General features: G+C 42.6%; 1 protein-coding gene across 1 annotated transcript in view; it reads left to right on the top strand.

Annotated features, from left to right (window-relative positions):
- Positions 1–534: 534 nt before the first annotated feature.
- Positions 535–27,321, top strand: part of LOC139309978 (vomeronasal type-2 receptor 26-like) — a 64,079-nt gene continuing 37,292 nt past the window's right edge. Inside the window, exons 1-7 of the mRNA XM_070934161.1 lie at positions 535–755; positions 1,493–1,781; positions 4,306–5,100; positions 6,921–7,133; positions 8,378–8,504; positions 12,798–13,704; positions 23,668–23,965. Of these exons, the coding sequence (XP_070790262.1) occupies positions 535–755; positions 1,493–1,781; positions 4,306–5,100; positions 6,921–7,133; positions 8,378–8,504; positions 12,798–13,704; positions 23,668–23,965 (2,850 nt within the window). The remainder of the gene's footprint in view (positions 756–1,492; positions 1,782–4,305; positions 5,101–6,920; positions 7,134–8,377; positions 8,505–12,797; positions 13,705–23,667; positions 23,966–27,321) is intronic.

Below are 27,321 nucleotides of genomic sequence, written 5' to 3'. Positions count from 1 at the left end.
TAATGGAGGATTTCAGAAGTCAGTTCCCTGTATATTGAAGTATCTTCCTCCAGCATCACTTTCTGGACATGTCCTGACAGGAAGGATGGCAACCACTGTAGAACAGTGTCCCCAGGGATGTATCTGCCACATGCTTTTCTCCAGCTGCCCCTCAGTACATGGAGATCTGGAAGAGGTTCAGAAGCCCCAGAGGAGAAATTATTACCCACAGTAATTATCATGATTCCAGACTTTGAGACATCTATTTCAACTTTTCCAGTGACTGCCTTTGATATGTCATCAGATTAAAGCAACATTGAATGGATCTTGCATCGGAAAAAGATAAAAACTCTCTACTCATGCTGAATGGTTTGCACAAGTTTTAGGACAGAGGCAGGGACTGTGCTGCTGAATGCACTGTCTCCTCTTTCCAGATGAAGCTCGGTTTGTCTCTGTTTGGAAGAGGAAAGCTACTGGGTATTCCATTTTGTGAAAGTCCTTTGAATGCATCTAACTCTTCTTTGGAAACAGGGGATTGATTCAGCCCCATGAATTATGGACTGCCTGCTTCTTCTTCTTCTGCTGCTGCTGGTATCCCAGCCAGTCTCTGGGAAACTTAGAATGAAGTGCCCACTAAATTTGGAGCACCTGGAGGGAAAAAGACCATGGAGCTACTATAGGCCAGGAGACCATCTCATTAGTATAGTTACCAGTGCATTGACTATGGGACATGAAATTTTGAGTTTCAACTTGGCTCCTTACAGTCAGTCTTACTTGTAAGTCTTTCAGTGTGATGGAGTTGTATTCCCTCCCTCTATCTGCATTTCTAACACCCTCATGCTTTTCTTTTTATTCCTTTTAGTCCTATATTGCAGGAATTGACTAATTTCTTGAATCTGATTTTGATGGGCTCCCTCTTCTGTCTTTTTTTTAAAAAAATATAAGACAAATTCCTTGTGTGTCCAATCATACTTGACCAATAAAGAATTCTATTCTATTCTATTCTATTCTATTCTATTCTATTCTATTCTATTCTATTCTATTCTATTCTATTCTATTCTATTCTATTCACAGAAATATAACAGAATAACTGAGTTGGAAGGGACTGCCCAAGTAGGAGACCCTATACTGTTTCAGACAAATAGTTAGTTTGGGTTTGGAGGGCTTTTCCTGGATCAAAAGGGTGGACCGCCATCAGCTTATGATCTACAGTATTCCCACCTTTTTCATCACCTCTATGGGGCTACTTTCACCCTCTTAGAGGCCTCTGGCAGGATGAAACTGATCACAGAAAGCAGAGCCCCGCATTCCCTCGTCCGTATCGCCATGATGCCAAACTGGAAGCACAAACATTTAATGTTGATGGTCATTTGCCTCTGGTTTTGAATGAATATTTGCTTCAGACTCAATAGCCATGTGTTGACAAGGGGATGAAATTAAAACAAAAAATTAATTGATTGCTATTGATTATGCTAAAATTAACTGGAGCACTTTTTTTTTTTTTTTACAATAGAATATCTTATGGTAACAGGGAAAAAGAATGCTTTATTTTCACCACTCAAGTGGTCAACAAGAATATCCAGTTCCCAAATAATCTCACACTTGGCTACAACATCCATGATAACTATTTGAATACACTCGGCACTTCAGATGCCTTGTTGGACATGCTCTCTACTGGAGAAGCCAATGTTCCCAACTACAGCTGTGGAAGGAAGGACAACATTTTGACTCTTGTTGATGCAGCTGACAGAGAAATCTCCATCCAGATGTCAACATTAGTAGACACCTACAAACTCCCACAGGCATGTGACTTTGTTTTTGTACCTGGTAAAGTGAGTTGGGTGGTAGTGGGTGCACAATAGATCCAGCCATATCTTCTCTGTGGAATTCAAGAGCTGTTTTTTACTATGGTCATTGTAGATGTAATGGCTGGGTATTGAGAGAACATTAGGCTGGGACATAGTTCAAAGCAGATATAACTTCTCATGACACCATCCCCATTGCTTTGAGGGTTTCTGTTGCCCACTTGTGAAGGTGAGGAAAGGCTCTGTTCAATCAAAAATCAATTCTGTACAATAGGAAGATGCAGCAATGACGAAAAGCTCACATTTTGTACATTATCATAGAAAAAAATAATATTTTTCAATGCTGAACAAGTGCCATATTCACGAATAGATTCTCAGCCTTACCTATTATTCATAAAACATATATATGTCTTATAGATTCATAGTGATCACTATCAGTAATTAATCCCTTTATTTAAAAAGCTACAAGCCTATGAGCCAACAACTTTTTACCCTAATGAATTCATAATCAAATGTATCATAACAGCCTTGAAGAACAGTAGAGTTCCTGAAGAGGACTTTCTATCAGCTGAACTATTCAATGAATATTCCAGGTTGTGAGTCCCACTATTGGCAGGTAGATTTACCCCTGCATAGTTGTGAGGGAAGATGGCAATAATATTTTCTATATAAAAAGGGTATAAAAAGCATCCTAGTGATTATTGTCCCATTTGGTCAAATAGATATTGTAGCTAAAATAAATGCTCAGATCCTCTTGAGTAGAGTTGATAGTGAGTAGATGAATAAAGAATTTGTAACTGAAGAACAAACAGTCTTTCTTTCTTTCTTTCTTTCTTTCTTTCTTTCTTTCTTTCTTTCTTTCTTTCTTTCTTCTTTCTTTCTTTCTTTCTTGAATTTATTTGCCACCCATCTTACTGTGAGGTGACTCTGGGCAGCTTACAATATTAAAACTATACAAAAACACCTTGTAATAACAAAAATACAATAAAAATTAAAAGATTACCAACTATAACTATAAGGTGGGGAAGGAGGGAGGGAAATGTGGAATCTGCTATTGATCCATTATTACCCAATGGGGCACCAAGCCAACTGGCAGAATTACGTCGTTAGGCTGGATTGGTTAGATTCATTATTCGGAACCTTGACACCTCAATTATTAGAGGTTATAAAGCCCAGATTATCCCCATATTCTTATACTGAGCTGATGTGTGGGGCTTCAAACAAACCCAATGATAACATTTGAGAAGTATCTCTGGAGTCAGTCCCAAAGACTTCAGCTGCTCCCATGAGAGATGAATTTGGAATTTACACAATTTTCTTAAATCAAGGCATATAATTGTTACTGTAAAATTAAATCTATGGAAACCCAAAAATGTGTCTGTTAAAACAGACATAATTTCTATTAAAGAGTTCTTGGATTATTGTTGTTGTTAGTTGCAAAGTTGTGTCCGACCCATCATGACCTCCATGGACAACATTCCTCCAGGCCTTCTGGTCCTCTACCATCTCCCGGAGTCCATTTAAGCTCATGCCAACTGCTCCGGTGACTCCATCCAGCAACCTCGTTCTCTGTCGTCCCGTTCTTCTTTTGCCCTCAATCTTTCCCAGCATTAGGCTCTTCTCCAGTGAGTCCTTCCTTCTCATTAGGTGGCCAAAGTATTTGAGATTCATCTTCAGGATCTGGCCTTCTAAAGAGCAGTCAGGGTTGATCTCCTCTAGGACTGACAGGTTTGATCACCTTGCAGTCCAAGGGACTCGCAGGAGTCTTCTCCAGCACCATAGTTCAAAGGCCTCAACTCTTTGGCGCTCAGCCTTTCTTATGGTCGAACTTTCTCTTGGATTATTCAACTGACAATTATATGAGGAGCCGTGATCTCGCTGTCTCTTATACAATAGGAGAAGAAGGTAAAAGAAATTGCTTCCTGAAGAATTTCAAGATATAGAACCAGAGAAAGATGTAGCAAATCTTCAAATGATAAATATAATATTGCCCTTTATTGGAACAATATACTTAAGTTAACATCTCCATATTTGAGGCTATTTGTGGTAAATTGTAGAGGTGATGGAGAAATATGATTTGCTGTTATAATATTTTCTTATTATTATTTTAACTTACTTAATTTATTTCTTGTATTCCATTTTTACATGCAGTCTTGTTAATATTCTGTGTTTAATATTTTAAACAATAACTATCCTGTTTCCCCTAAAATAAGACATCCGCTGATAATAAGATCAATCGGGGTTTTGAGCGCATGAGCTAAAATAAGCCTCCCCCCGAAAATAAGCCCTCCCTGAAAATATTTAAACACAGAGCTGGAAATCAGGTAAGATGGCAAGAGGAGCCCCATCTTGCTCCATGCACCCCAAAATAACAAGACCTCCCAGAAAATAAGGCTAAGCACTTATTTCGAGGTTCAAAAAAAATAAGACAGGGTCTTATTTTCGGGAAAACATGGTAATCAAACGATCTTTCAAATACGTTCATCAAAACAAACTTCATCATTTTTCATTGCTTTCTCAGATCAGGGATAAAATTGCTTCAGAGATTCTGAGTGATAAAAGCCACTTCCCTTTTTTCCATCGGATGCTCCCCAAAGAAGGCTTTCAATACCCAGCAATTGTCCAACTGCTCCTCCATTTCAGATGGACCTTGATTGGTCTCCTTGCTCCAGAAACAGAAAAGGGAGAAAATTTCCTAAGGACTTTTCCTTCTTTGCTTGTCAGGAATGGAATTTGTGTTGTTATATCACAACAAATTCCAATGACTCTTCATCAAGCACCCCTGGGAGGTTCCATTTCTAAGTGGAAACAAGTCAATGTCTTTGTTCACTTCACAGAATATATTATTGTTTCGAGCACCTTTTTTACTTTCTATTTAACACTTAAAGATTTGTCAGGACCCATTGAAGGGAAAGTCTGGATCACCACAACTTTGGGAAAATATATAATGGCACATCAGGGATATCTCGGATACATCCATAGTATTTGGAGCTTTGACTTTCTGCAAAACGTAAGGCCAAAATATGATGCTTTTGAACCCTATTTCTCTCTAGATCCACAGTTTGTAGAGCGGTCTTTTCACTGTTCTTTTTCAAAGCATGTCTTTTCTGCTAAAGCCCGGAAAAGATGCAGCCAAAAAGCTCCAGTGGAAACCCAAGAGAAAAGGGGCAGCATCTGGATTGAAAATAGTGACTCCGTTTACATTATCTTTGTTACTCTGGCCCACGTTCTGGAGGCTGCGTATTCATCCAGACCCTGGAGGAGAAGGAAGAAGGTCCAAGAGACAGTGGAAGCTCCAAGGCTGCAGCCATGGCAGGTATGGGTTCTCAACTCAGATCCAACAAACTAAATTATTTTGGAGAAGGAATTCATAGGAAAAGGAGGGGACCCATCTCATCTTCCTCGTGGTACAAAAGACCAACAGATTTGCTCAATCTAGTTGCTTGGGGAATAATTTACCATGTAGCTGCTATCAGATACCATATTTTTTGGAATATAAGATGCTCCAGATTATAAAACACACCTTAATTTTGGGGGAGGAAAATAAGAAAAAAAATTCTGCCTCTGCCTACCAGAATCCATCGGTATTCATCTGGCTAGTGTCCTGAGTGTGTGTGAGACTGTTTGGAAGCTGAAATAATATTTGCTGTGTGAGCAACAAGGAAGGAGACATCAAGGAACCTGGGTGTGGCTTAGGTCAATTGTTCTAAAGCTGCATGCTGTGCTGATGTCTGAAGCTAAAACTGAAGCTGAAACTCCTCTCCTCTGCTTGTGTTTTGCTTGCTGCTGCAAACTCTGACAGTCCTTGCAGCAAATAGCAAACAGCCAGGTCAGCTTCAGCACATTATTGCAGCCTGATTCAGCATGAACAGCTGATTGCTGTGTGGATCAGCCTCCTGGAATACCTCCAATCAGCTGTTCCAGGCTGCAGGGATTGCCATAGACCATCGCCTTCTCTGTGCCTCATGTTTTTGTCTATATTCAGTGTATAAGATGCACCCAAATTCTCACCCTCTTTTAGGGGGGAAATAGTGTGTTTTATACTCTGAAAAATATGCTATATTTTGATATTAAATACTACTAATTTTAAAAGAATGTTTGCATGTTTAAAGATATTCCTGTATGTATGGTCTGTGATTAGCATTGTAGAATTTTACTTTTATAGATTTGAAGGAGACTCCAAGGACATCTGATGGCCTGAGCCTCAACTGGGTTCTTTTTTCCTGGTGTGACTGGCCAATAAATCACACAGGAACAAGGGAGATGACTTTGAGCTCTTTATTCCTGAAGAAATAGAGAGTTTCAGGCTTGGAATAGCAGTCCAGATGAAGGGCCCTGATTAAAGTTGGTTTAGCTATTTATACAATAAGTTTCTTTTTGATAGTAAAACCCTCCCAATCCTATCATTTTCTGGAGTTTTCTGCTGCATGTCTGTAGTTTCTTTGTCAATTTTGCAAGGAAGCTTGCAAATGGAGGGAAAATATGGAAAGTCCACTGAGTAATTTAATCAATTCTAACTTTTGATGGCTTGTTTCTACATAATTCAATTCAATGATAGAAAAGGAAAAGGTAGAGAAGGGAACTAGAGGGTCAGACATAATGGACTAATTTCCACTAACAGAGATGTAACAATAGAAAGGGTTGAAGTTACAGAAATCCTGGGAAGGTTGAGTGACCATGCAATATTGGAATTAAACATAATTCAAGCACAAGGAACACAAAAAGTCAAATTAGAGTCTTGGACTTTAAAAGATCTGATTTCACCAGATTTAGAAAATGCTTGGGAAGGAGTCCATGGATGGAAATCGTGAAGAGGAAAATAATCCATGAAGCTTGGGAAACTTTGAAAAATGAGATTATAAAAAGCTAGTCTAGCACAATGAAGAAGAAAAATAAAAAATCTCAAAAGAAACCAGCATGGCAGTGCAAAAAGGGAATATTTAGTTTCTGGGAAGGAGTTTTCCTTTACAATTCAATACATATTTTGTCAATATATGATTGACAACTTTTGCTGAACCATTTTCCTTCACTTATGAACTTAATGGTACTTACAGTAAGATTTATACATGAAAAATATCAGGTGGTGTCAGAAACAAAGGTTTCTACTTTTAAAACTCCTGGAATTTTCCCTTCTAGTTCCATCCCTTTCTGGAGAAGAATGAATTCTACAATCTTTCCCACTGGAAGCTCTACCTGGACCAAAATGGAGAAGTAACTGCAGATATGGACATCCAGTGCTTTGTGGTTTCACCCCGTAGGAGATTGATAGAAACGAAACTGGGAAGTATTAAAAGACAGAGACTTATTATTAACCAAAGGGCTCTTTCAAGGCTGAAGTTGTTCAACAGGGTAGGTAGTATTCTCTTTTTTCTAAAAATTAGGACCCATCTCAAGTGGGTTAATTCTAGTCACCCTGGTGGTTGATCTTCACTGGGAGTTGAATGTATGGAGGAGAGTACATACAGTTTTCTTAGACTGCTTGGGTGATAGGGAGAGCTTCAGTAGTATTTACAAAGATGTTTCTCAGAGGCAGGCATGCTATTCAGCAGGTTCTGACAGATTCTGGGGAACCGGTAGCAGAAATTTTGAGTAGTTCAGAAAAGCGGCAAATGCCACCTCTGGCTGGCCCCAGTGGGGTGGGAATGGAGATTTTACAATATCCTTCCCCCAGGAGTGGGAAGGGAATGGGGATTTTGCAGTATCCTTCCTCTGCCACACCCACCAAGCCACACCATGCCCACCACGCCACGCCCACAGAACCGGATGTAAAAAAAAAATTGAATTCTACCATTGCACAGATGCTATGATATGGAATACTCTTTTAAACTGATTCAGCCATGTTCAGCATCAGATGCTATGTGATTATTCTTTAGGATACAGACCATGGTCTTTTTGTATCTCTTCTATAATTTAGAATCTGCTTCACACTGGTGAGAAGCCCTCAGATGCTGGCATTTGTGTTGCAAATAGCCTCCTGTTCTTTTCACCAGTGTCTGCATTAGGTTTGGACTGAATGAGATGAATATAATAACGGTTGAAAATCCTGTTGGTCCATGTGGGAAATAACATGCAGCTCTGAAAGAAATGAGTTCACTCATTTGAAGACAGCAAAATTCACATCTATGCTGAATTTTTCTGAATCTTCCATGTGGAATAGAAAAAAAAATGGCTGCTGCCAGGTTAGATTCAAAGTTGTTGCTAGGCAACTAGCCTAACGGAACCTCCCTTCTGCTATCAACTATCAACAGGTTCACTGGTTTGAAAGATGGGTCAAAGAGACCATCTACATTAAAATTGAACATAGACGGGGGAGCGATACAACATCAAATATCTATCTACCACACAGTCCTTTCAGCAGTCCCAAGAAGATTCCATATCCATTTGCACCAGTGGTGGGTTCTAACTGGTGTTACCACCGGTTCTCTTCACACACGTGCTTTGCGCGCGATCGCAACTAACAACAAAAAAGAATTCATATTTCTTCAAGTGAAACCCAGAGAGACTACTCAGCTAAACTTCATATCTACCTCCATTTTCCTTGGGTGCTTAGTCCAGACACGTTTTCTTTGAGATTCCTTGTTTTTTCTCCTTAGCCTCTGCCTCAGTCCAAATGTGTGGAAAGTTGTCATCCTGGATTTGTCAAGCGGAAGCGAGAAGGAGAGCCAGTTTGCTGCTATGACTGTGTTCCTTGTCCAGAGGGGACCATCTCCACTCAGGAAGGTGGGTGACACCAAAGGAAAGACCAGATTTGTGGGATTCCTCTAGAACAGAGGTCTGCAACCTTAAACACTCAAAGAGCCATTTGGACCCATTTCCCACAGAAAAAAAAACACACTGAGAGCCACAAAACCTGAGGGGGGGGCATGGCCAACTCAATGTCACTCACTCTCACCCAGTTACATGACCCCCCCAGCCATGCCTACCCAGCCACAAAACCATTCTCTATGTCTCTCTCTCCTCCTCTCCCTATCTTCCTCTCTCTCCCCCACTATCTCTCTCCCCCCTCCCCTTCTCTATCTCTCTGTATCTCTGTCCCTTTCCCTATCTTCCTAACTCTCCCCGTCTCCTCTCTCCCCCATGTCTCTCTTCTCCCTCTGTATCTCTCTCTCCCCCTCTCCCTATTTCCCCCCTCTCTCCCTCTCTCTGTGTATCACTGTGTGCGTGTCTCTCTATGTCTCTCGCTCTCCCCCTCTCTCTCTGTATGTGTGTGTGTGTGTGTGTGTGTGTGTGTGTGTGTGTCTGTCTCTCTCTCTCTGTCTCTCTCAGAAAGCCGTGGCTGGGCCAAGCCAGCAAGCTCTTCTTGGGGTGCTTCACTACTCTTTTTATTTCTTCTTTTTGGAAATCCAGGCTGACTGAGAAAAGATTGCCAGCAGCGATGGAGGTTTCCCTTCGGGCGACTGTCCTCCTCCTTCCCCCCTCCTTCTTCTCTCGCAACCCCCTGGCCAGCTGTGGCTGAGCCAGGAGCGTGCACTGTCAGTTAAAATGTCTAACTCCTGTGCATCACCAAGCACTGAAACTCGACAAACTCATGCACAAGGAAGCAAGGTATCTGCATGACACAAACACACCACCAGACAGACCAATAAGGACAAACTGGAATCAAACACCAAAGAGACTCAAGGACTATGTCATCTCCATACAAACAACCAATACCACACCCAACTCATATGAGGAAGTACTCAATCTGCCTCGGGAGGAGAGAGAAAAATGGAAACTGGCCATGGCAAAAGAGATGGACAGCCTCAAGGACCTACAAGTATACACACCAGAAGAGGCACCTGAACACAAGAAACCAATCGGAACCAGGTGGGTCTATAAAATCAAACCCTTAGAAAACAACAAGGTACTATACAAGGCTAGACTAGTCGCACAAGGCTTCGCACAGAAATACCCAGACGACTACACTGATACCTATTCCCCCACCGTCAGAGCCGAGAGTGTTAAGAGCGCCCTAGTGATAGCCTCCATCCTGGGACTTGGAGTATACCAATTCGATGTGCAAACCGCGTACCTGCACGCCAAGTTAAACAAAAAAATTTATGTCAAGGCCCTGCCTGGAGTAGAGGACAGAGAAGGCAAAACATGGTTACTAAACAAGAGTCTATATGGTCTTAGGCAGTCCGGTAAAAGATGGTATGACTGCCTAGCCAAGACCCTCAATTCGATAGGCTTTACTGCCACCTCAGCAGACAAATGTTTTTTTTGTAAGAAAGGAAAACAACTCAATTGAGAATGTTCTTGTTTACATGGATGATATTCTATACATTGGGAAACAAAAATCCAAGTGTGATGGATTTCCCACAGAACTAAAAAAACATTTCTCGCTCAAATCCCTGGGAAAAGTACTTAGGGGTGCACATCACCAAAACAGACAAAGGCTTTCGACTCTCTCAAAAAGAAAAAAATCACAGAACTGCTACACAAATGCAACATGTCGGATACCAAACCCAGCGAGACACCCATGCAAGCAGACTTCCTAAAGCACATGTACAATGAGACAGAACCATTCACAGACAACCAATTGTACAGATCCACCATAGGCTCATTGCTATACATAGCAAACTGGACTAGGCCCGACATCACACTTTCAGTCAACCTACTATCCAGACATGTCAGTCAACCCACCAAGTACCATTGGGATGCCATCAAGAGGCTACTCAAGTACTTAAAATATAGTTCTGACGCATATCTATGTCTTGAACCCGACACCTCCAAAGGACCCACCTTATCATGCTATGTGGACACAGACTGGACAGGGGATATCAAGACCAGAAAAAGCACATCAAGATATATCTTCTTTCTCAACAACAGCCCCATACATTGGTATACAGGCAAACAAAAGTTAGTAGCCACCTCCACCACAGAGGCCGAGTTTGTGTGCATGTCCAAAGCCGCTAACAACCTGACCTGGTTCGACGACCTACTCCAAGACATCTGGGCAGAACCATCATACCCCATCACCATTCACGAGGACAACAAAGCGGCCATTGAAATATCCAATGCTGACACTGTTGGGCAGAGATCACGACACATAGACATTAAATACAAACACGTCAGACAACTTGCAGAAATCGGTTTCATCAAAGCCATCCATTGCGAAACCAAAGAACAAACCGCTGACATACTCACCAAACCACTACAACCCAAACAACATACTTACTTAATGTCAAAATTGTGTGTGTACATGTGAGCAACCAAGGGGGTCACATCTGTCAGACATTTAGAGGGGGTTTTGTCAGTTAAAATGTCTAACTCCTGTGCATCTCCCCATACCAGTCTAGCAAGGGTTAAGCCACCCAAGACCACTACCCCTTAACCTTACCTCACCCCTGACTACTCCCCTTGGGTATCTAAGGTTGCCACCTGGGCACAAGAGCCAGTTCCAGCCATGACCCTGTGAGAAGATCAGGTAGAGATCAATATATGCTTGAACCTGAAATATACTCTATGTATGAATAAACTGATTATACCGATTATTTATTTTTTTTATTTTTATTTTATATCAAATTTATATACTGCCCTTCTCCCTGATGACTCAGGGCGGTGTACAGCCAAATAAAAACATAGACTACAAACATTAAAATACTATTAAAAAGATATATATAAATTTATATATCTTGTTATCTTGTGAGTTGTCTTGTGAGGTTATCTTGTGATTATCTGGTTATCTTGTGAGTTATTGGGCTAGATCTGTCGATCCTTAACATGCACACACGTGGGGAGACCCTCCGCAACTGAATGCCAAAGCGCAGCAAAGGTGTGCACGCTTAAGGAGAGTCTTAACTGAGGCTCTGGCCATTGCCTTGCCGTGTCATCCTCCACCCCCAACAGCTCTTCAGCTGAGCACAGAGGGCGTGAACTCCAGCCTGAAGCAGCAGGAAGCAAAGGCTTGCCTTATGTGCAAATGTGGCATGAAGGCAGGTACAGGGCAGCTTTACTCCTGCACTCTCCAGTGACCCTCCTCCCCATCTTCCTCTTTTGACTCCCTGGCAGGCTGTGGCTGAGCTGGGAGTGTGCGCACGTGCGGTTAGACCCTCCTTAGGTGAGCAGCTGGCCGCCCTGCCCGCACCTATCCTGCGCTTTGGCGCTCGCTTGAGGAGGGTCTCCCCATGCGTGCGCATGCTCCTGGCTCAGCCACAGCCTGCCAGGAGGTCACAAGAGGAAGAGGGGGAGGAGGGTCGCCCGAAGGGAAGCCTCCACCGTGGCTGGCCATCGTTCCTCAGCCAGACCGGATTTCAAAAAATATCCAAAAAAATAAAAGGAGCAAGGGCTGGGGCCAACCAGTGATGGCACAGGGAGCCACAGCAGAGGGCCCAAAGAGCCACATGTGGCTCTGGAGCCGTGGGTTGCCGACACCCACTCTAGAGCATTTTTATAGAAGTCAATGTTAAATGATGTGTTAAAGATCAAATGTTTTTTGTTTATTTTCAAACTGCACAATTTCTCATCTAAAAGGAGGAATATCCAAAAGACCTTGAAGGAGGAGCTGGATAGAGATGGGGGGGTATGGCATCTTGGCCACATATTACTACTACCAAAAAAAAAAAAAAATCTCTTCTGCTTTTTATTTTGGAGTTCTTTTTCCACATTTAGCTTTCAAAAATAACTGAATTCTTTGAAACTTGAGGAATTGTCTTAGATCTATCCTCTAGAAGGATCTTTGCAATTGCATCCTCTAGAAGGATCTTTGCAATTGCATTCTCTAGAAGGATCTTTGAGCATCACTAGAAGGAATTGCTGGTCCACAATGAGCTGATGTGTACAGTTATGGGTGCACTTCCTTACATGAATGCTACCACTGATAAGAGTAGCCATTCCAGATTATTTGCAGAATTAATGTTTGCTATTTTGCTATTTTTAAATATATATATATATTCTTATCTTGTTTCTCTGCAGATGTTAAGATGTGCAACTTAGAAAATCCTCCTGGTATCAATTGTTTTCCAAAGAACTTATTTGTTGAAAAGTGAAAGGGTAGAATGTTAAAGAAATGTTTTTTGGGTTTTTTTGCAGATACAGAAAAATGCACCAAGTGTCCGGATGATAAATATCCAAATAAGGATTATATCCAATGTATCCCCAAAGTTATAACCTTCTTGTCTTATGAAGAAAATCTGGGCATCATCCTGATCTCTTTTGCCCTCCTCTTGTTCCTAACCACAATGTTTGTGTTAATCATATTCATTAAATACCGAGAAACTCCCATTGTCAAAGCCAACAACCGAGACCTTTCTTACATCCTTCTGATCTCCCTCTTGCTTTGCTTCGTATCTCCTCTTCTCTTCATTGGTCAACCAAGGAAAGCCACCTGCCTTCTCCGACAAACAGTTTTCAGCATCATCTTCTCAGTTGCCATTTCTTCTCTCTTGGCCAAAACAATCACAGTGGTGCTGGCTTTCTTGGCCACAAAACCAGGAAACCGAGTGAAGAGATGGCTGGGGAAGAGCTTGGCCAACTCCATCATCCTTTCTTGTTCTGCTGTCCAAATTATCATTTGCTCCATCTGGCTTGGAGCTTCTCCCCCATTCCCTGACTCTGACTTTAACTCTCAGCCTGGAGAGATCATCCTACAATGCAATGAAGGGTCTGTTTTCATGTTCTATATCACCCTCAGCTACATGGGCTTCTTGGCTGCTATCTGTTTCACTGTGGCTTTCCTGGCCAGGAATCTCCCTGGGGCCTTCAATGAAGCCAAGCTGATCACTTTCAGCATGCTAGTCTTCTGCAGTGTCTGGGTGACTTTTGTGCCCACCTACCTGAGCACCAAAGGGAAATACATGGTGGCTGTTCAGGTCTTCTCCATCTTTGCCTCCAGTGCTGGTCTTCTGGGCTGCATCTTCATCCCCAAGTGCTATATAATCATTCTGAGGTCAGACCTGAATACAAAGGAGCAGCTTACAACCAGAAGAAATGTAGAAATGTGAGACAGGGGAATGTCAACTCTCAACATGTTCTAAGAGGCCACACTTAGAAAATGGTCCAATGGATGACTAGAGTATTTTTTTTTTTTTGCTTCAAATAGGATTGTGAGATAAGTTAATTCTTGGAGTAGTGGGAGAATATTAACAAGCTGGAAATACAGAAGGATTGCATGTGGCACCATGACATCCTTGTTTCTCACTACATTTTACCAGATCTGCTATGGCAATGCAACTGATATATTTCTCTTTATTCAGACAATAACTCTTTCTTGAGGATAGTAACCATAAATAGGCAGGAAAATAGCTTCAGTCTTGTTAATTATGAATATTCATGCTTAAAGGTAAAGGGTAAAAGTTCCCCTCACACATATGTGCTAGTCGGTCCTGACTCTAGGGGGCGGTGCTCATCTCCGTATCTAAGTTGGAGAGCCAGCACTGTCTGACGATGATTCCATGGTCATGTGGCCGGCATGACTAAATGCCAAAGGCACACGGAGCACTGTTACCTTCCCACCAAAGGTGGTCCCTATTTTTCTACTTGCATTTTTTATGTGCTTTCGAACTGCTAGGTTGGCAGAAGCTGGGACAAGTAATGGGAGCTCACCCCGTTACATGGCACTAGGGATTCGAACCGCCGAACTGCCGACCTTTCTGATTGACAAGCTCAGCATCTTAGCCACTGAGCCACTGAGTCCCCTCACATTCACATTCATGCTTACATCATATATTAAATATGCATATGTACTATTATCATTTTGTCCTCCTTTCCTTTTGTCTGTAGGATTTCCTTCCACTATTTTCTGGAAGGAAATTCCTCCAGCGTACACTGAATAAAGAATATCTGCAATGAGCCTTGATTATTACTATGTTTTTTTTTTGTTTGTTTGTTTTGGGGGTGGGGTGGAGTCCTGTATTTGTTTCCAAAGAAATTGGTGTTAGCAGTGAGATTCACAATCTTCATGCTGCTCCCAGGGACAATAGGTGGGGTATCCTGAAGAGTGGGTGCTTTGAGATTGATCCCAGGACTCTTCCCAATTTCAAATAATGGCACCATTTAGGAGGCTGTGTAAGGCAACAATCTGGGTGTAAAAATTCATTTTTTCAAGCAAGGTTTGTGAATCATTTATGGTCTCATGCTCACATCCCATCTGACTGTACGTGTACAGAAAGCAAGATGGAATATAGCTTAGGAAGGGTGAGAGTGACTTTTCTATGGCAAGCAAAGACTGATCCTGAGGCAGTGGTGGGTTCCTCCTGGTTCAGTCCGGTTCTCCCGAGCCGTTAGCAGTGATGATATGACATCACTGAACCGGTTCTGCCCACCCCCCGTCACCCCACCCCCCGTATTATTTTTACCTTTTATTTGGCCCCACCCCCAATCTATTGCTGCCTCCTGAGTCCCAGCTGATGGTTAGAGGGAAAAAAACTGTTTAAACTCTTGCCGCGGGGCTTCAAAGGGCCGCCCTACAGCTGATCAGTGTTAAAAGAAAACGAATGAGTAGACCAGTGCCTGCAAAAATACAATGAGTAGATCAGTGTCTGCAAAAATACATGAGTAGATCAGTGCCTACAAAAATAAATGGGTAGACCAGTGCCTGCAAAAAATAAATGGGTAGATCGGTACAGCTCTGCAAGCAGTTAAAAGCCTGGTAGACTAGTACCTCTGCTAAATCCTAAATAATTGTCACATGACCATCAAGTCACGCCCACAAAACAAGCCATGCCCACAGAACCGGTAGTAAAAAAATTTAGAACCCACCCTGCCCTGAGGCCCTGTTCAAACTGCCTTTTTCCTATTTCTTAATGTATGAATTTCCTAAGCAGATACCGTATTTTTCAGAGTATAAGATGCACTCCCCCTGTAAAAGAGTGTGGAAATGTTGGTACATCTTATACACTGAATACAGCCATTTTTGGCCTCCCAAAGCCCTGCCCTGCTCATCCCATTTTTGTGAAAAATGGGCCTTTCTCCACCAGGAAATATTTCCATTTAGGGCCTTCTGCATGAGTCAAAAAGAGGGCTGTGAAAATATTTACAGACCCCTCGCATTCTGGATATAAACTGTTTCAACTCCTATCCTCAAAACAACACTACAGAGCACTGCACACCAGAACAACTACACACCAGAACACTTTTTTCCTGAATGCCATCACTCTGCTAAACAAATAATTCCCTCAACACTGTCAAGTCTGCATTACTATTAATCGTCTCATTGTTCCTATCACCCATCTCCTCCCACTTATGACTGTATGACTGTAACCTTGTTGCTGGTATCCTTAAGATTTATATTGACTGTTTCCCTATGACTATCATTAAGTGTTGTCCCTTATGATTCTTGACGAATGTAGCTTTTCTTTTATGTACACATTTGGCCAATAAAGAATTCTATTCTATTCTATTCTATTCTATTCTATTCTATTCTATTCTATTCTATTCTATTCTATTCTATTCTATTCTATTCTACTCTACTCTACTCTACTCTACTCTACTCTACTCTACTCTACTCTACTCTACTCTACTCTATTCTTGCCTAGCCTAGCCTAGCCGATTCGATTCAATTTGATTCGATTCAATTCTTCTGGGTCAGTGTGAGAAGCTAACTGCACCTGATTTCCTGTATCTGCCAAAAGTCTCCCCTGGAGGATTCGGTCAAAGATCAGAGCTGAAACTTTGATGATAATTTTCCTTGTCAGGTGAGATCCCTGGCTAATGCAACTAGTAATTGGAGTCAAAGATTGTTGGACATTTCTCTGGAGAGAAATGAAAGGGAAGTAATCCCCATATGGTTCAAAATTATAGGGCAGAGCTAGAATTAAATCGGTCATCCAGAATTGAGAGGTTTGAGAACTCCATCCTTGAAATTGGCCCCAGAGGGAATACACGGCACCTGTGGCTGAAGAAAAAGAAATTTGACACTTGTTGTCAGAGCTGTTAAAGAGAAAACCTTGGGGACTATTTAACATTTCATTTGCCTGAACATGTCACAGAATTGAAATAGCTTCCCACTGAGTTAAAGCCAAAATTTACTTTATTTTAAAAGTTAACGCTCAACCACAAAAGGGCTGATGCAATAAGTGTGGCCAGTCTCCAAGAACAACATCAACCTTAGTCAAAGACTAATCAGGAATTTGCATAGTTAAAAAAAAAAGAAGCACACCCATGCAAAAGAAATAAAGGATGCCTTTCTCGCCATGTAAGGAAGAAAATGGGGGAAGGGGGCCCACTGCCACTCCCATACATAGGGCACTCAGGGGGACAAGCAAACCCAAGATCCTTTACGTTGCCCATAGAAAAGGCCTTGGGAGATCTGGTGGAGCCCTTCACACATACACATACACTATTCTAGAGGAACCTGGTTTATTGGCTTCAGTGTTGCATTTTAGGGGGATGCAGCCACTGGGGTTTTTGTGAAGCTTCGGTTTGCTTTGTGTGTTTTTCCAGGAAAAACTCCTGTCAGGGAGAAGCCATGCAGGGCTTTTGTGTCCAAAGGGGGATCCAGCATTGCTTGGGAGGAAAAGGCAATGGGGGTCTCCCTAGAGGGACCCTCTGTGGCTCTGAGGAAGGTGCATCCTGGGGGTCCCTCGTGGCCTCTGAAGACTCTCCGACCGGGCTCTCCTGGGCTGCCGCTGCTCCCACTTGAGGAGAATCTCTTCATGGCAGCCATTTCTAGGTGGGAAGGGGACCTTCTAGGCATTCAACACACACACCCCGCCCAAAATTTATCTTGTCTTTTTTTTTTAAATTATTTATTTAGAATACAGTAAAACAATACAAGACATATAACACTTATATCCAAGACTCTTTTTTACAGCTTTTTCATAGTGGTCCTATGATTGATAAATTGATAATGAAAGAGAATTGCTATGTTGCATAATGTACCAGCCACCATATATAAAACAGGTGATAAAATACAATACATAAAATACATAAAATACAAGCTAGATGAACATGACCTTGTAGACAACCCTCACTCTGTCAAGGACCTTGGAGTACTCATGTCTAATGATCTAAGTGCCAGAGCCCACAGTAACAACATTGCCAAAAAGGCATTAAGAGATGTTAACCTAATCTTGCATAGCTTCTTCTCTGGTAATATTGTACTTCTAACTAGTGCATACAAAACATTTGCTAGATCAATTCTTGAATACAGCTCATCTGTCTGGAACCCGCACTGCATATCAGACATTAATACAATTGAGAGAGTCCAGAGATATTTCATGAGAAGAGTCCTCCACTCCTCTGCTCGCAACAGAATACCTTATGCCACCAGGCTCGAAATTTTGAGATTAGACAATTTAGAACTACACCGCCTTCAGTCTGACCTAACCGTAGCTCATAAAATTATCTACTACAACGTCCTACCTGTCAATGACTACTTCAGCTTCAACCACAACAATACACAAGTACACAATAGATACAAAGTTAAGGTAAACTGCTCCAAACTGGATTGCAGAAAATATAAATTCAGCAACAGAGTGGTCAACACCTGGAATGCACTACCTGACTTTGTGGTTTTATCCCCAAACCCCCAAAACTTTAACTTTAGACTGTCTACTGTTGACCTCACCCCATTCCTAAGAAGTCTGTAAAGGGGACGTGCATAAGTGCACCAACATGCCTATCGTCCCTCTCCTACTGTCCCCATTTATTCATATCCATTTCATGTATTCATAATCATGTTTATACTTTTATCTGTAAATATGCTTGACAAAATAAATAAAATAAAATAAATAATTAAAATAAAATAACTTAGGGTAATGACCTACTTCACACACGTACACAGGACAGGGGAAGATTTCCACCTACAGGAAAGTGTGAAATGGAGTAAGCATGGGGCAAACATGTTTCAATATTTTCTGGAGTTCTGTGGCAGATGAAGGATGAAACCCCTGCTCCTTAGAGATTTTCTTTAGGATGGAAGGGAGAAAGGAGCCCCATTTAAACTGGTTCCTTCTAAAGCCCAACAACTTTGCCCCATCAGAAAATATTCAGGACCTTCTGTGGACAGTGTCAGGCTCAGATGTGCCTCACTTGCTAAAAACATTAAAAAATATCTTTCAAAAACCTGGATGCCCTTAACATGAATTGTGAATATTGTCCATTAAGTCAGTTGGTGATTCCATACAGTCCAGGAAAGAAGGTAAAGAAGGTTACTTCCCAATCCAGGTTAAGGAGATCAGACACTGACATGATGGTTAATGGAACTTGGTTCACTGAACTCAATTCTGTAGGGCGACCAGAAATGTCAACCACCTGGAGAGGACAGCCACATGATGTTCTTGCATGGATTCTGATGTGGGGTTCTGCAAAGGGGACTGAGGGGGTGCCATCTATGCTGGGCTTGGCTGAGGTTAGTCAAATCCCAAACTTATCCCTGAGAGGCACTGGATGCCCAGTTAAATTCTCCAACAGGAATGCCAGAAACTCTGCTTCTGGCTTGGCCCACTATTCTGGCCAGGAGCAGTGGCTGGGTCAGCTTCACACAACCCCTTACTAGTCTTGGGACCTCGGGCAGTGGTAAAATCCAAATTTTTTACTACCGATTCTGTGGGCATGGCTTGATGGGCGTGGTGTGGCTTGGTGGGCATGGCTTGGTGGAATGGCAGGGGAAGGATACTGCAAAATCCCCATTCCCACCCCACTCTGGGGCCAGCCAGAAGTGGTATTTGCTGGTTCTCTGAACTGCTAAAAATTTCCACTACCGGTTCTCCAGAACTTGTCAGAACCTGCTGGATTTCATCCCTGACCCCTGGTCAAATCTCCTCACCTACCTGCAGGGGCAGATAGATCCACTGCAGTGGGGTGCCCCATTTCCTGGGGAAGAAGAAAGAAGTTCTTGGCTGCTCCATGGGGACTCAGCACCCCCAGAATTCCAATAACCTGCCAATTCTACCTGCCAGCCAAGGCAGGCCTGTCAAACTGGCAGCCCACGGGCTGGATGCGTCATGCACAGAACAAGCCCACGCCAGCTCCACAAAAGCAAAAGATGTCACGATATGTTACAATACGTGACGCAATCAAGTTTGACACCTCTGATCTAAGGTGTGTATATCAATGATCCTCACTCCAGATAAAAAAGATAACTCTTCAACAATCAACCCAGATAAACCAGGAGCACAGGAGTCCTAACTGAACCTTCAAACCACTTGGAAGTGTCTTTGTGTGTGTATGTGGGGGGGATTTACACAATGCTTCACATGAGGGAATGTGAAAGAGGCCCCACTTAACCACGTGTATCTCACAACTAGAGGAAAAGCCAGGATGTTCCCTGAAATCAGGATCTGAATGGATGTGGCAGGAAGTCAAATCACACCACACACCACACAGTGGACACCATATCATTGGGGGTTGACAGCCCTCTCTTTATTTAATAAACTAAGAAAGCTCAAAATAAAAAGGATCTTAGTAGAATAGAATTTTATTGGCCAATTGTGGTTGGACACACAAGGAATTTGTCTTTGTTGCATATTCTCTCAGTGCACATAAAAAGACAAGATACGTTCGTCAAAAATCATAAGGTACAGCACTTGATAGTCATAGGGAACAAATAAGCAATCAAATCATATTAGGAAACAGTCAATATAAATCGTAAGGATACCAGCAACAAGGTTAGTCATATAGTCATAAGTGGGAGGAGATGGGTGATAGGAATGATGAGAAGATTAATAATTATAGTAATGCAGATTTAGTGAATAGTTTGACAGTGTTGAGGGAATTATTTGTTTAGCAGAGTGATGACGTTCGGGAAAAAACTGTTCTTGTGTCTAGTTGTTCTGGTGTGCAGTGCTCTATAGCATTGTTTTGAGGGTAGGAGCCAGGGGTGAAATCTACTTACCTTCCTTAGCAGTTCGAAAGCACACGTGCTGCACATGCATGTGCACTTCATGCGAACACGTATCACATGCGCAATCACACCTTCTGCGCATATGCAGAAGGTAAAAAAACATTACTTAAAACTAGGAAGTAATGACACCCAGGTGGCGATCGCTACCGGATTGCCGAACCACAGGGAGAAATCGCTACCGGATCGGGCAATCCGGTCCTATCTGGGAGCATTTCACCCCTGGTAGGAGCTGAAACAGTTTATGTCCAGGATGTGAGGGGTGTATAATATGAACATACGTATACATATGAATATGGATTTTCTGGGTGTTGAACTATCTTCCTCCAGCATCATTTCCGGAAAATATCCTAACAGGAAGGACACCCCAGGGAGTGTATCTGTGACTTTTCATTAACATGATTTTTTTCCCCCTCTAGCTCTTCCTCCTCATATGGAGCCCTGGAAGAAGTTCAGAAGTCCCAAAGCACAAATTGCCTCTCAATGTGATTGTCCCCATCTGGGTCTGTGAGATCTTCTTCTGCTACCTCTCCAGAGACTGCCTTTGATGTAAAGATGAGATCGGAGCAACTTGAAAGATATTTTGCATCAAAAAAGGATAAAGGCTTTGGGTCACACTCTTTGTGGCACAACTTTTGGGACAGGGCAGTGGATCTTCTCTTGAATGTACCTTTCTCCCTTTTCCAGATGAAGCCTGGTTTGTCTCTATCTGAATCAGGAAAGCCACTGGTGTTTCCACCTTGTGAGAGTGCTTCGAAGTCATCTTTTTAGTTCTCATTAACAAATGAGAACCCTGGGGTGCACCCGGAGGCTCCAGCTGGTCCAGAACGCGGCCGCGCGGGGGATTATGGGGGCGACGAGGCGCTCCCATGTGACACCTCTCCTCCTCGAGCTGCACTGGCTCCCAGTGGTCTTCCGGGTGCGCTTCAAGGTGTTGGTGACCACCTTTAAAGCGCTCCATGGCTTAGGGCCGGGGTATTTACGAGACCACCTTCTGCCACCAATAGCCTCCCACCGGCCAGTACGCTCGCACAGAGTGGGCCTCCTCAGGGTGCCGTCCGCCAGACAATGTCGGCTGGCGACCCCCAGGGGGAGAGCCTTCTCTGTGACGGCGCCCACCCTCTGGAACAACCTTCCCCCAGAGTTACGTATAATAACAGACCTCCGGATTTTTCGTCGGGCCCTGAAAACCTATTTATTTCAACAAGCTGGGCTGGCCTGAGTTAAATTTTAAATTGATTTTAAATTGGGTTATCTTAATTTCGGCCAAAATATTTAATTATTTTAATACTGTTCTTAAATTTTGTATGCTTTGTTTTTATCTTGGCTGTGCACCGCCCTGAGTCCTATTTGGAGAAGGGCGGTATAGAAATTTAATTAATAAATAATAATAAATAAATAAATAATAAATGGGAAGAGGGTTAATTCAGTGCCAGAAATTACGGCTCTCCTGTTTCTACTTCTGATTCTGATGGTGTCCCAGCCAGTATCTGGGAAGCTAAGAACGAAGTGCCAGCTGATTTTGGAACACCACGAGGGAAAGCAACCGTGGAGCTATTACAAGCCAGGAGACCATCTTATTAATATTGCCACCACCATATCAATAATATTGCATACAATGCTGCCTTTCAACACGGCTCATTATAGTCAGTTTGACTCGTAAGTCATTCAGGGTAATGGAGTTGCATTCCTTTCTTTTGCAATTCTAACATTCTCCTTTTCTTCTTAATCACTTACTCCTATCTTGCAAAATATGTCTAATTTATTTAAATAGTATGATGATGATGATATACTTGTGACAAATAAATCCTTCTCAGCTTTTCAACACTCACGAAAATGAAATGGTAATGGATTATGATAGTGTTGTGGCCCGCCAGCAGCCTGTGCAGATTGTAGCTGATTCCGATGACGAGGAGGCTGGTGTGGTGCTGTGCCAGCAGCCTGTGCAGCTGGCGCTCGAGTCGGACAGTGAGGAGGCTGGAGAAGATGTGGTGCCAGAGGCAGGGATTCAGACAGGGCCTTCAGAACCTCCAGAAGCTCCCTTAAGTGAAGAGGACAAAGAGGAGGAGCCTCTTCTCAATGCATGGGCACGCAGAGCTGCCAAAAGGCAGGAGTGGTTCCTCAGGAGGAGGTCTCCTAGAGAGTAAGGCTTGGGGCTAATTGGCCACTCCCTTAGCCTATTTAAGAAAGAACGCCACTTGCAACAAGCTGTAGAGAACAACTTTAGTTCACTCTCTTTTGTGTCTGCAAAACTGCTTCTGGGCTTTCTGCCAACTCTAGTAAGACTGTGATTGTTGTGGCCCCGCCCTCTGAGCCTATCCCATCGGAGGAAGAAAGCTCCGAGCATGAGGAAGAGGAGTCAGCCAGGCCTCCCTCTCCAGGCCCCTCCCCTCTGGCACTGTCTCAGGAGCCGGCCGAGGGAGAGGAGATTAGCTGGGAGACAGGTGTCTCGGATGAGAGTGAAGGAGAGACATCATTCCTGGACGCACGCCAACGAAGGCGCGATAAACGATTGCAGCAGCTCAGGAGGCATGCTAGGGATTAGAACTGAGTCACTGGACCACACCCCAGAGACTATATAATAGAGGGTGGTGGCCAGTGATCCCTGTGACGAACAAAAACAAACCCTGGATAGTCACTAAAGCCTCGACCGAAGCTGCCGAGAGGAATATTGTTTCTGTTGGACTCTTGTACGCTGAGTATATTATCTTTCTGTTTCTGTGGCAATAAAAGCACTTGGCAGACGGTGTGTATATCGCTGCCAAGTTGGAGATAAAGACCTGGGTGTGTGCCAAGTGCTTCCTTAACCCTCGGCTGGCTGTGTTTGTGTGTGTGTGTGGACGGGGACAGATCAGTGATTTCCTTATCTTAGAATTCTGGTAAGCTGTTAAGACAGTTCATTAACAGTCTTTGAATGATAAAGACTAAGTTATTTTGAGTAACTAAGCTTTGTATAGAGTTTGTGTGTGTTGCGTTCTTTGGGGTTCATAGGTGGGGCAGAACAGATAGACTTTTGTTTTGAATCAGTATTGCCATAAGAAAACAATGGGACAGTGTGAAAAATGTTGAAAACCTTTGCTGTTAATGGTAATGATAACTTGAACAGTTTTTTTTTAACAGTAATTTAGCTACATCTTATGATGAGAGTAAAACTTTACAATTCATTATCGCCATTCATATGATCAACAAGAATCCCCAATTCCTGTACAATCTCACACTGGGCTACAATATCCATAACAGCTATTTGAGCACCCTCGGCACTTCAGATGCCTTGTTGGACATGCTCTCCGCTGGAGAAGCCAATGTTCCCAACTACAGCTGTGGAATGAAGGACAACCTTTTGGCTCTTCTTGATGCAGCTCTCGTTGATGCCTCCATCCAGATATCAACATTACTAGGCACCTACAAAGTCCCACAGGTTTGTGTGTGTGCTTTGTCTATCTGATAGAGGGTGGTGATGGGTGAGTGATTGATTTAATGATACATTCTGTGTGGAATTCAAGAGTGGCTTTTCTCCATGGCCATTGTAGAGTCATGGCTCAGGACTGGGATTCACAATGACGTATCCTGTCATGACACCATCCCTATTGCTTTGATGGCTTCTGCTGCACAATTTGTAACAGTAAAAGTAAGAATTGGAAGGGATCTTGGAGGTCATCTAGTCCAACCCCCTGCTCACACAGGCAACCTATACTAGGGATTTGAAGTGCCGAACTGCCAACCTTTCTGATCGACAAGCTCAGCATCTTAGCCACTGAGCCACCTAGTCAGGCTAGTTGTAAAGGGGTTGAGAGGGTCTGTGTCCAATCAAATTGTTTTGTGTTAAAAATGTGCAGCTGTGATGAAAATATAGTAATATTTTCTATGTATGATTTTATCCAAAATAATTATATTTTCAGTGGTGAAATATAAGATATAAATATAAGATTTGTGAAAAGAATCCCAATAGATTATTGTACCTATATTCAACAAAACCACTTGTGGCTACAGAGTGACTGTTTATTAAATAAAATTACAAGCATATTAGGTAGCATTCAGGGTTGATCTCCTCTAGGACTGACCAGTTTGTTCGCCTTGCAGTCCAAGGGACTCGCAGGAGTCTTCTCCAGAACCATAGTTCAAAGGCCTCAATTCTTTGGCGCTCAGCCTTTCTTATGGTCCAACTTTCACAGCCATACACCTGATCACAGCCCTTTCAAACAAGCGCTTGTAGAAAGGGCTTTGATCAGGGTGAATAGTTTGAGTACTACACTTGTTTGAAAGTAATAAACTTGTTTAAAACGGAAATTTTGGCTAAGTGGACCCATCAGAAGTAGGATTGATGCTTACCAAGGGATAAGAGAAGAGTTCGTATTCAGTGGTGGTTATTCACTCCAGACATGAATGACCTCCTACATCTAATGAAGGATCCTGAAATACAGATGCCTAAATTGCTAAATGCATATTATAATACCTTGTAATATGCTAATGATATAATATTATTACCCTAGTGCTTAAACTGAAAACAAATTCGTAGTTCTCCAGCTTCCTTAGCCCCAACTACCGTGTTTCCCCCAAAATAAGACCTCCCCATATAATAAGCCCAATTGGGTTTTTTTGTGCATGCGCTAAAATAAGCCCTCCTGAAAATAAGCCCTCCTCAAAAATAAGCCCTCCTCAAAAATAAGCCCTCCCTGAAAATATTTAAACACATGTGTAGCTGGTCCCCATCATTTCCTCTGGTTAGGGTTAGGGAGACAGAGCTGGAAATCGGTAAGATGGCAAGAGGAGCCCTGTCTTGTTCCACATGTTCCAAAATAATAAGACCTCCCCAAAAATAAGACCAAGTGCTTATTTTGGGGTTCAAAAAATATAAGACAGGGTCTTAATTTCAGGGAAACATGGTATTGAAGTCTAAAACCCAAAGTTACTCCCCTTGCTCTTATGTGGAACTGACATTTGGGTTAACAGATATCACTATTTATTTATTTATTTATTTATTTATTTATTTATTTATTTATTTTATTTATTTTATCATATTTGTATACCGCCCTACTCCCGAAGGACTCAGGGCGGTGAACAGCCAAAATAAAATACAAAGACATACAAAAGTTAAAAAACTATTAAAAACAGATTAAATAATTTAGGCTCAAAAAACAAATTAAAACATCCAATTTATCTAAAAAACATTTAAAACCCAATTTAAAAACCAATTTAAAAGGGAGAGTTAGGCCAGACCAGCATGTTGGAATAAAAACGTTTTTAGGGCGCGGCGGAAGATGCCTAAGTCTTGGATCCTCCATATCTCCGGGGGGAGCTCGTTCCAGATGGCAGGTGCCCCCACAGAGAAGGCTCTCCCCCTGGGGGCCGCCAGTCGACATTGTTTGGCCGACGGCACCCTGAGGAGCCCCTCTCTATGGGAGCGAACTGGTTGGTGAGAGGCTACTGGTGGCAGAAGGCGGTCTCATAAGTACCCTGGTCCTGAGCCATGGAGCGCTCTAAAGGTGGTAACCAAAACCTTGAAGCGCACCCGGAAGACCACTGGGAGCCAGTGCAGCTCGCGCAGGAGGGGGGTCACATGGGAGCGCCACATCGCTCCCGTCACCACCCGCGCAGCCGCATTCTGGACCAATTGGAGCCTCCGGGTGCTCCTCAAGGGGAGCCCCATGTAGAGAGCATTGCAGTAGTCCAAGCGGGAAGTAACAAGAGCATGAGTGACCGTATTTAACGAGTCCCGATCCAGAAAGGGACGCAACTGGCGAATCAGGCGAACCTGATAAAAAGTCCTCCTGGCCACGGCCGCCATATGCTCTTCTAAAGACAGCCGCGAGTCCAGGAGGACGCCCAAGTTGCGAACCCCATCTGTGGGGGCCAACGTTCTCAATGAGAACAAACAAAACCACAGTATCTTGGAAGTATTTTATGTGGTGGATAAAAGGACTTCTGCTGCTGTCCTCAGAGCTAAAATGAGAATTTATACAGTTTGTTTGTTGTCTATAATAAATAGTCTGAATAATATTATATTCAGTCATGTTAATATTATTTTTTATTATAACTTTATTGTCATTGTATGTATATAAACATACCCATACAACAAAATTCACATAACACCCAAAGACCAGGCCCAACACACATAACAATTAGGGCTTTTGCCCCCCCCCCCCCAAGCGGTGTTTTTTACAAAGTCAGCTTATTGCCCCCAACAATCTGGGTCCTCAGTTTACCTACCTCGGAAGGATGGAAGGCTGAGTCAACTTTGAGCCTGGTGAGAATTGAACTCGCACTAATTGCAGGCAGCTGGCAGCTAAGTGCTACATAACAGCACTTAGTCCGCTGCACCACCGAAGCGCTTATATCTGGGGACCTAATATTTTAACTCATCATTAGGTACTTTTCATTTCTCTGACTGCTTTTTAAAGTGATCTCCTGCTTAAATCCAATTTCCATCTTTTTATCTTTCCAAGTCTGGCAGTATTACTTGGCATTTTGGGTTTCTGTATCAGCTTTTAAGTAAGGACATAATAGCATTTTAGCATGGCAATTTAGACCTTTTTCGTAACTTTAGGAAAGCCCATTTTTCTTCTGAATCAAGGACATTTTTTAAATTTGTGTGAACTAACCTTTTCAGCCATTAAACTATAGAGAGAAGATTCTGAAAGTTCTTAAATACAGTTGCAAGTTTTAAGTAAGATACCTACCACCTGGGAAGGGACATGATGTAACCCATAAATTTGCCATTTGGGGACTTTTATCTGTAGTCCATGTTTTCTATTGTTCAATTCTTATATGTAATCA

This window comes from Pituophis catenifer, unplaced genomic scaffold, assembly GCF_029215685.1.
Source record: "Pituophis catenifer annectens isolate HBS135680 unplaced genomic scaffold, rPitCat1.0.hap2 SCAF_2, whole genome shotgun sequence".
In the NCBI taxonomy this organism is placed as follows: Eukaryota; Metazoa; Chordata; class Lepidosauria; order Squamata; family Colubridae; genus Pituophis; species Pituophis catenifer.
Note: the sequence above shows the minus strand (reverse complement) of the source record. Positions and strands in the feature narration are given on the sequence as shown.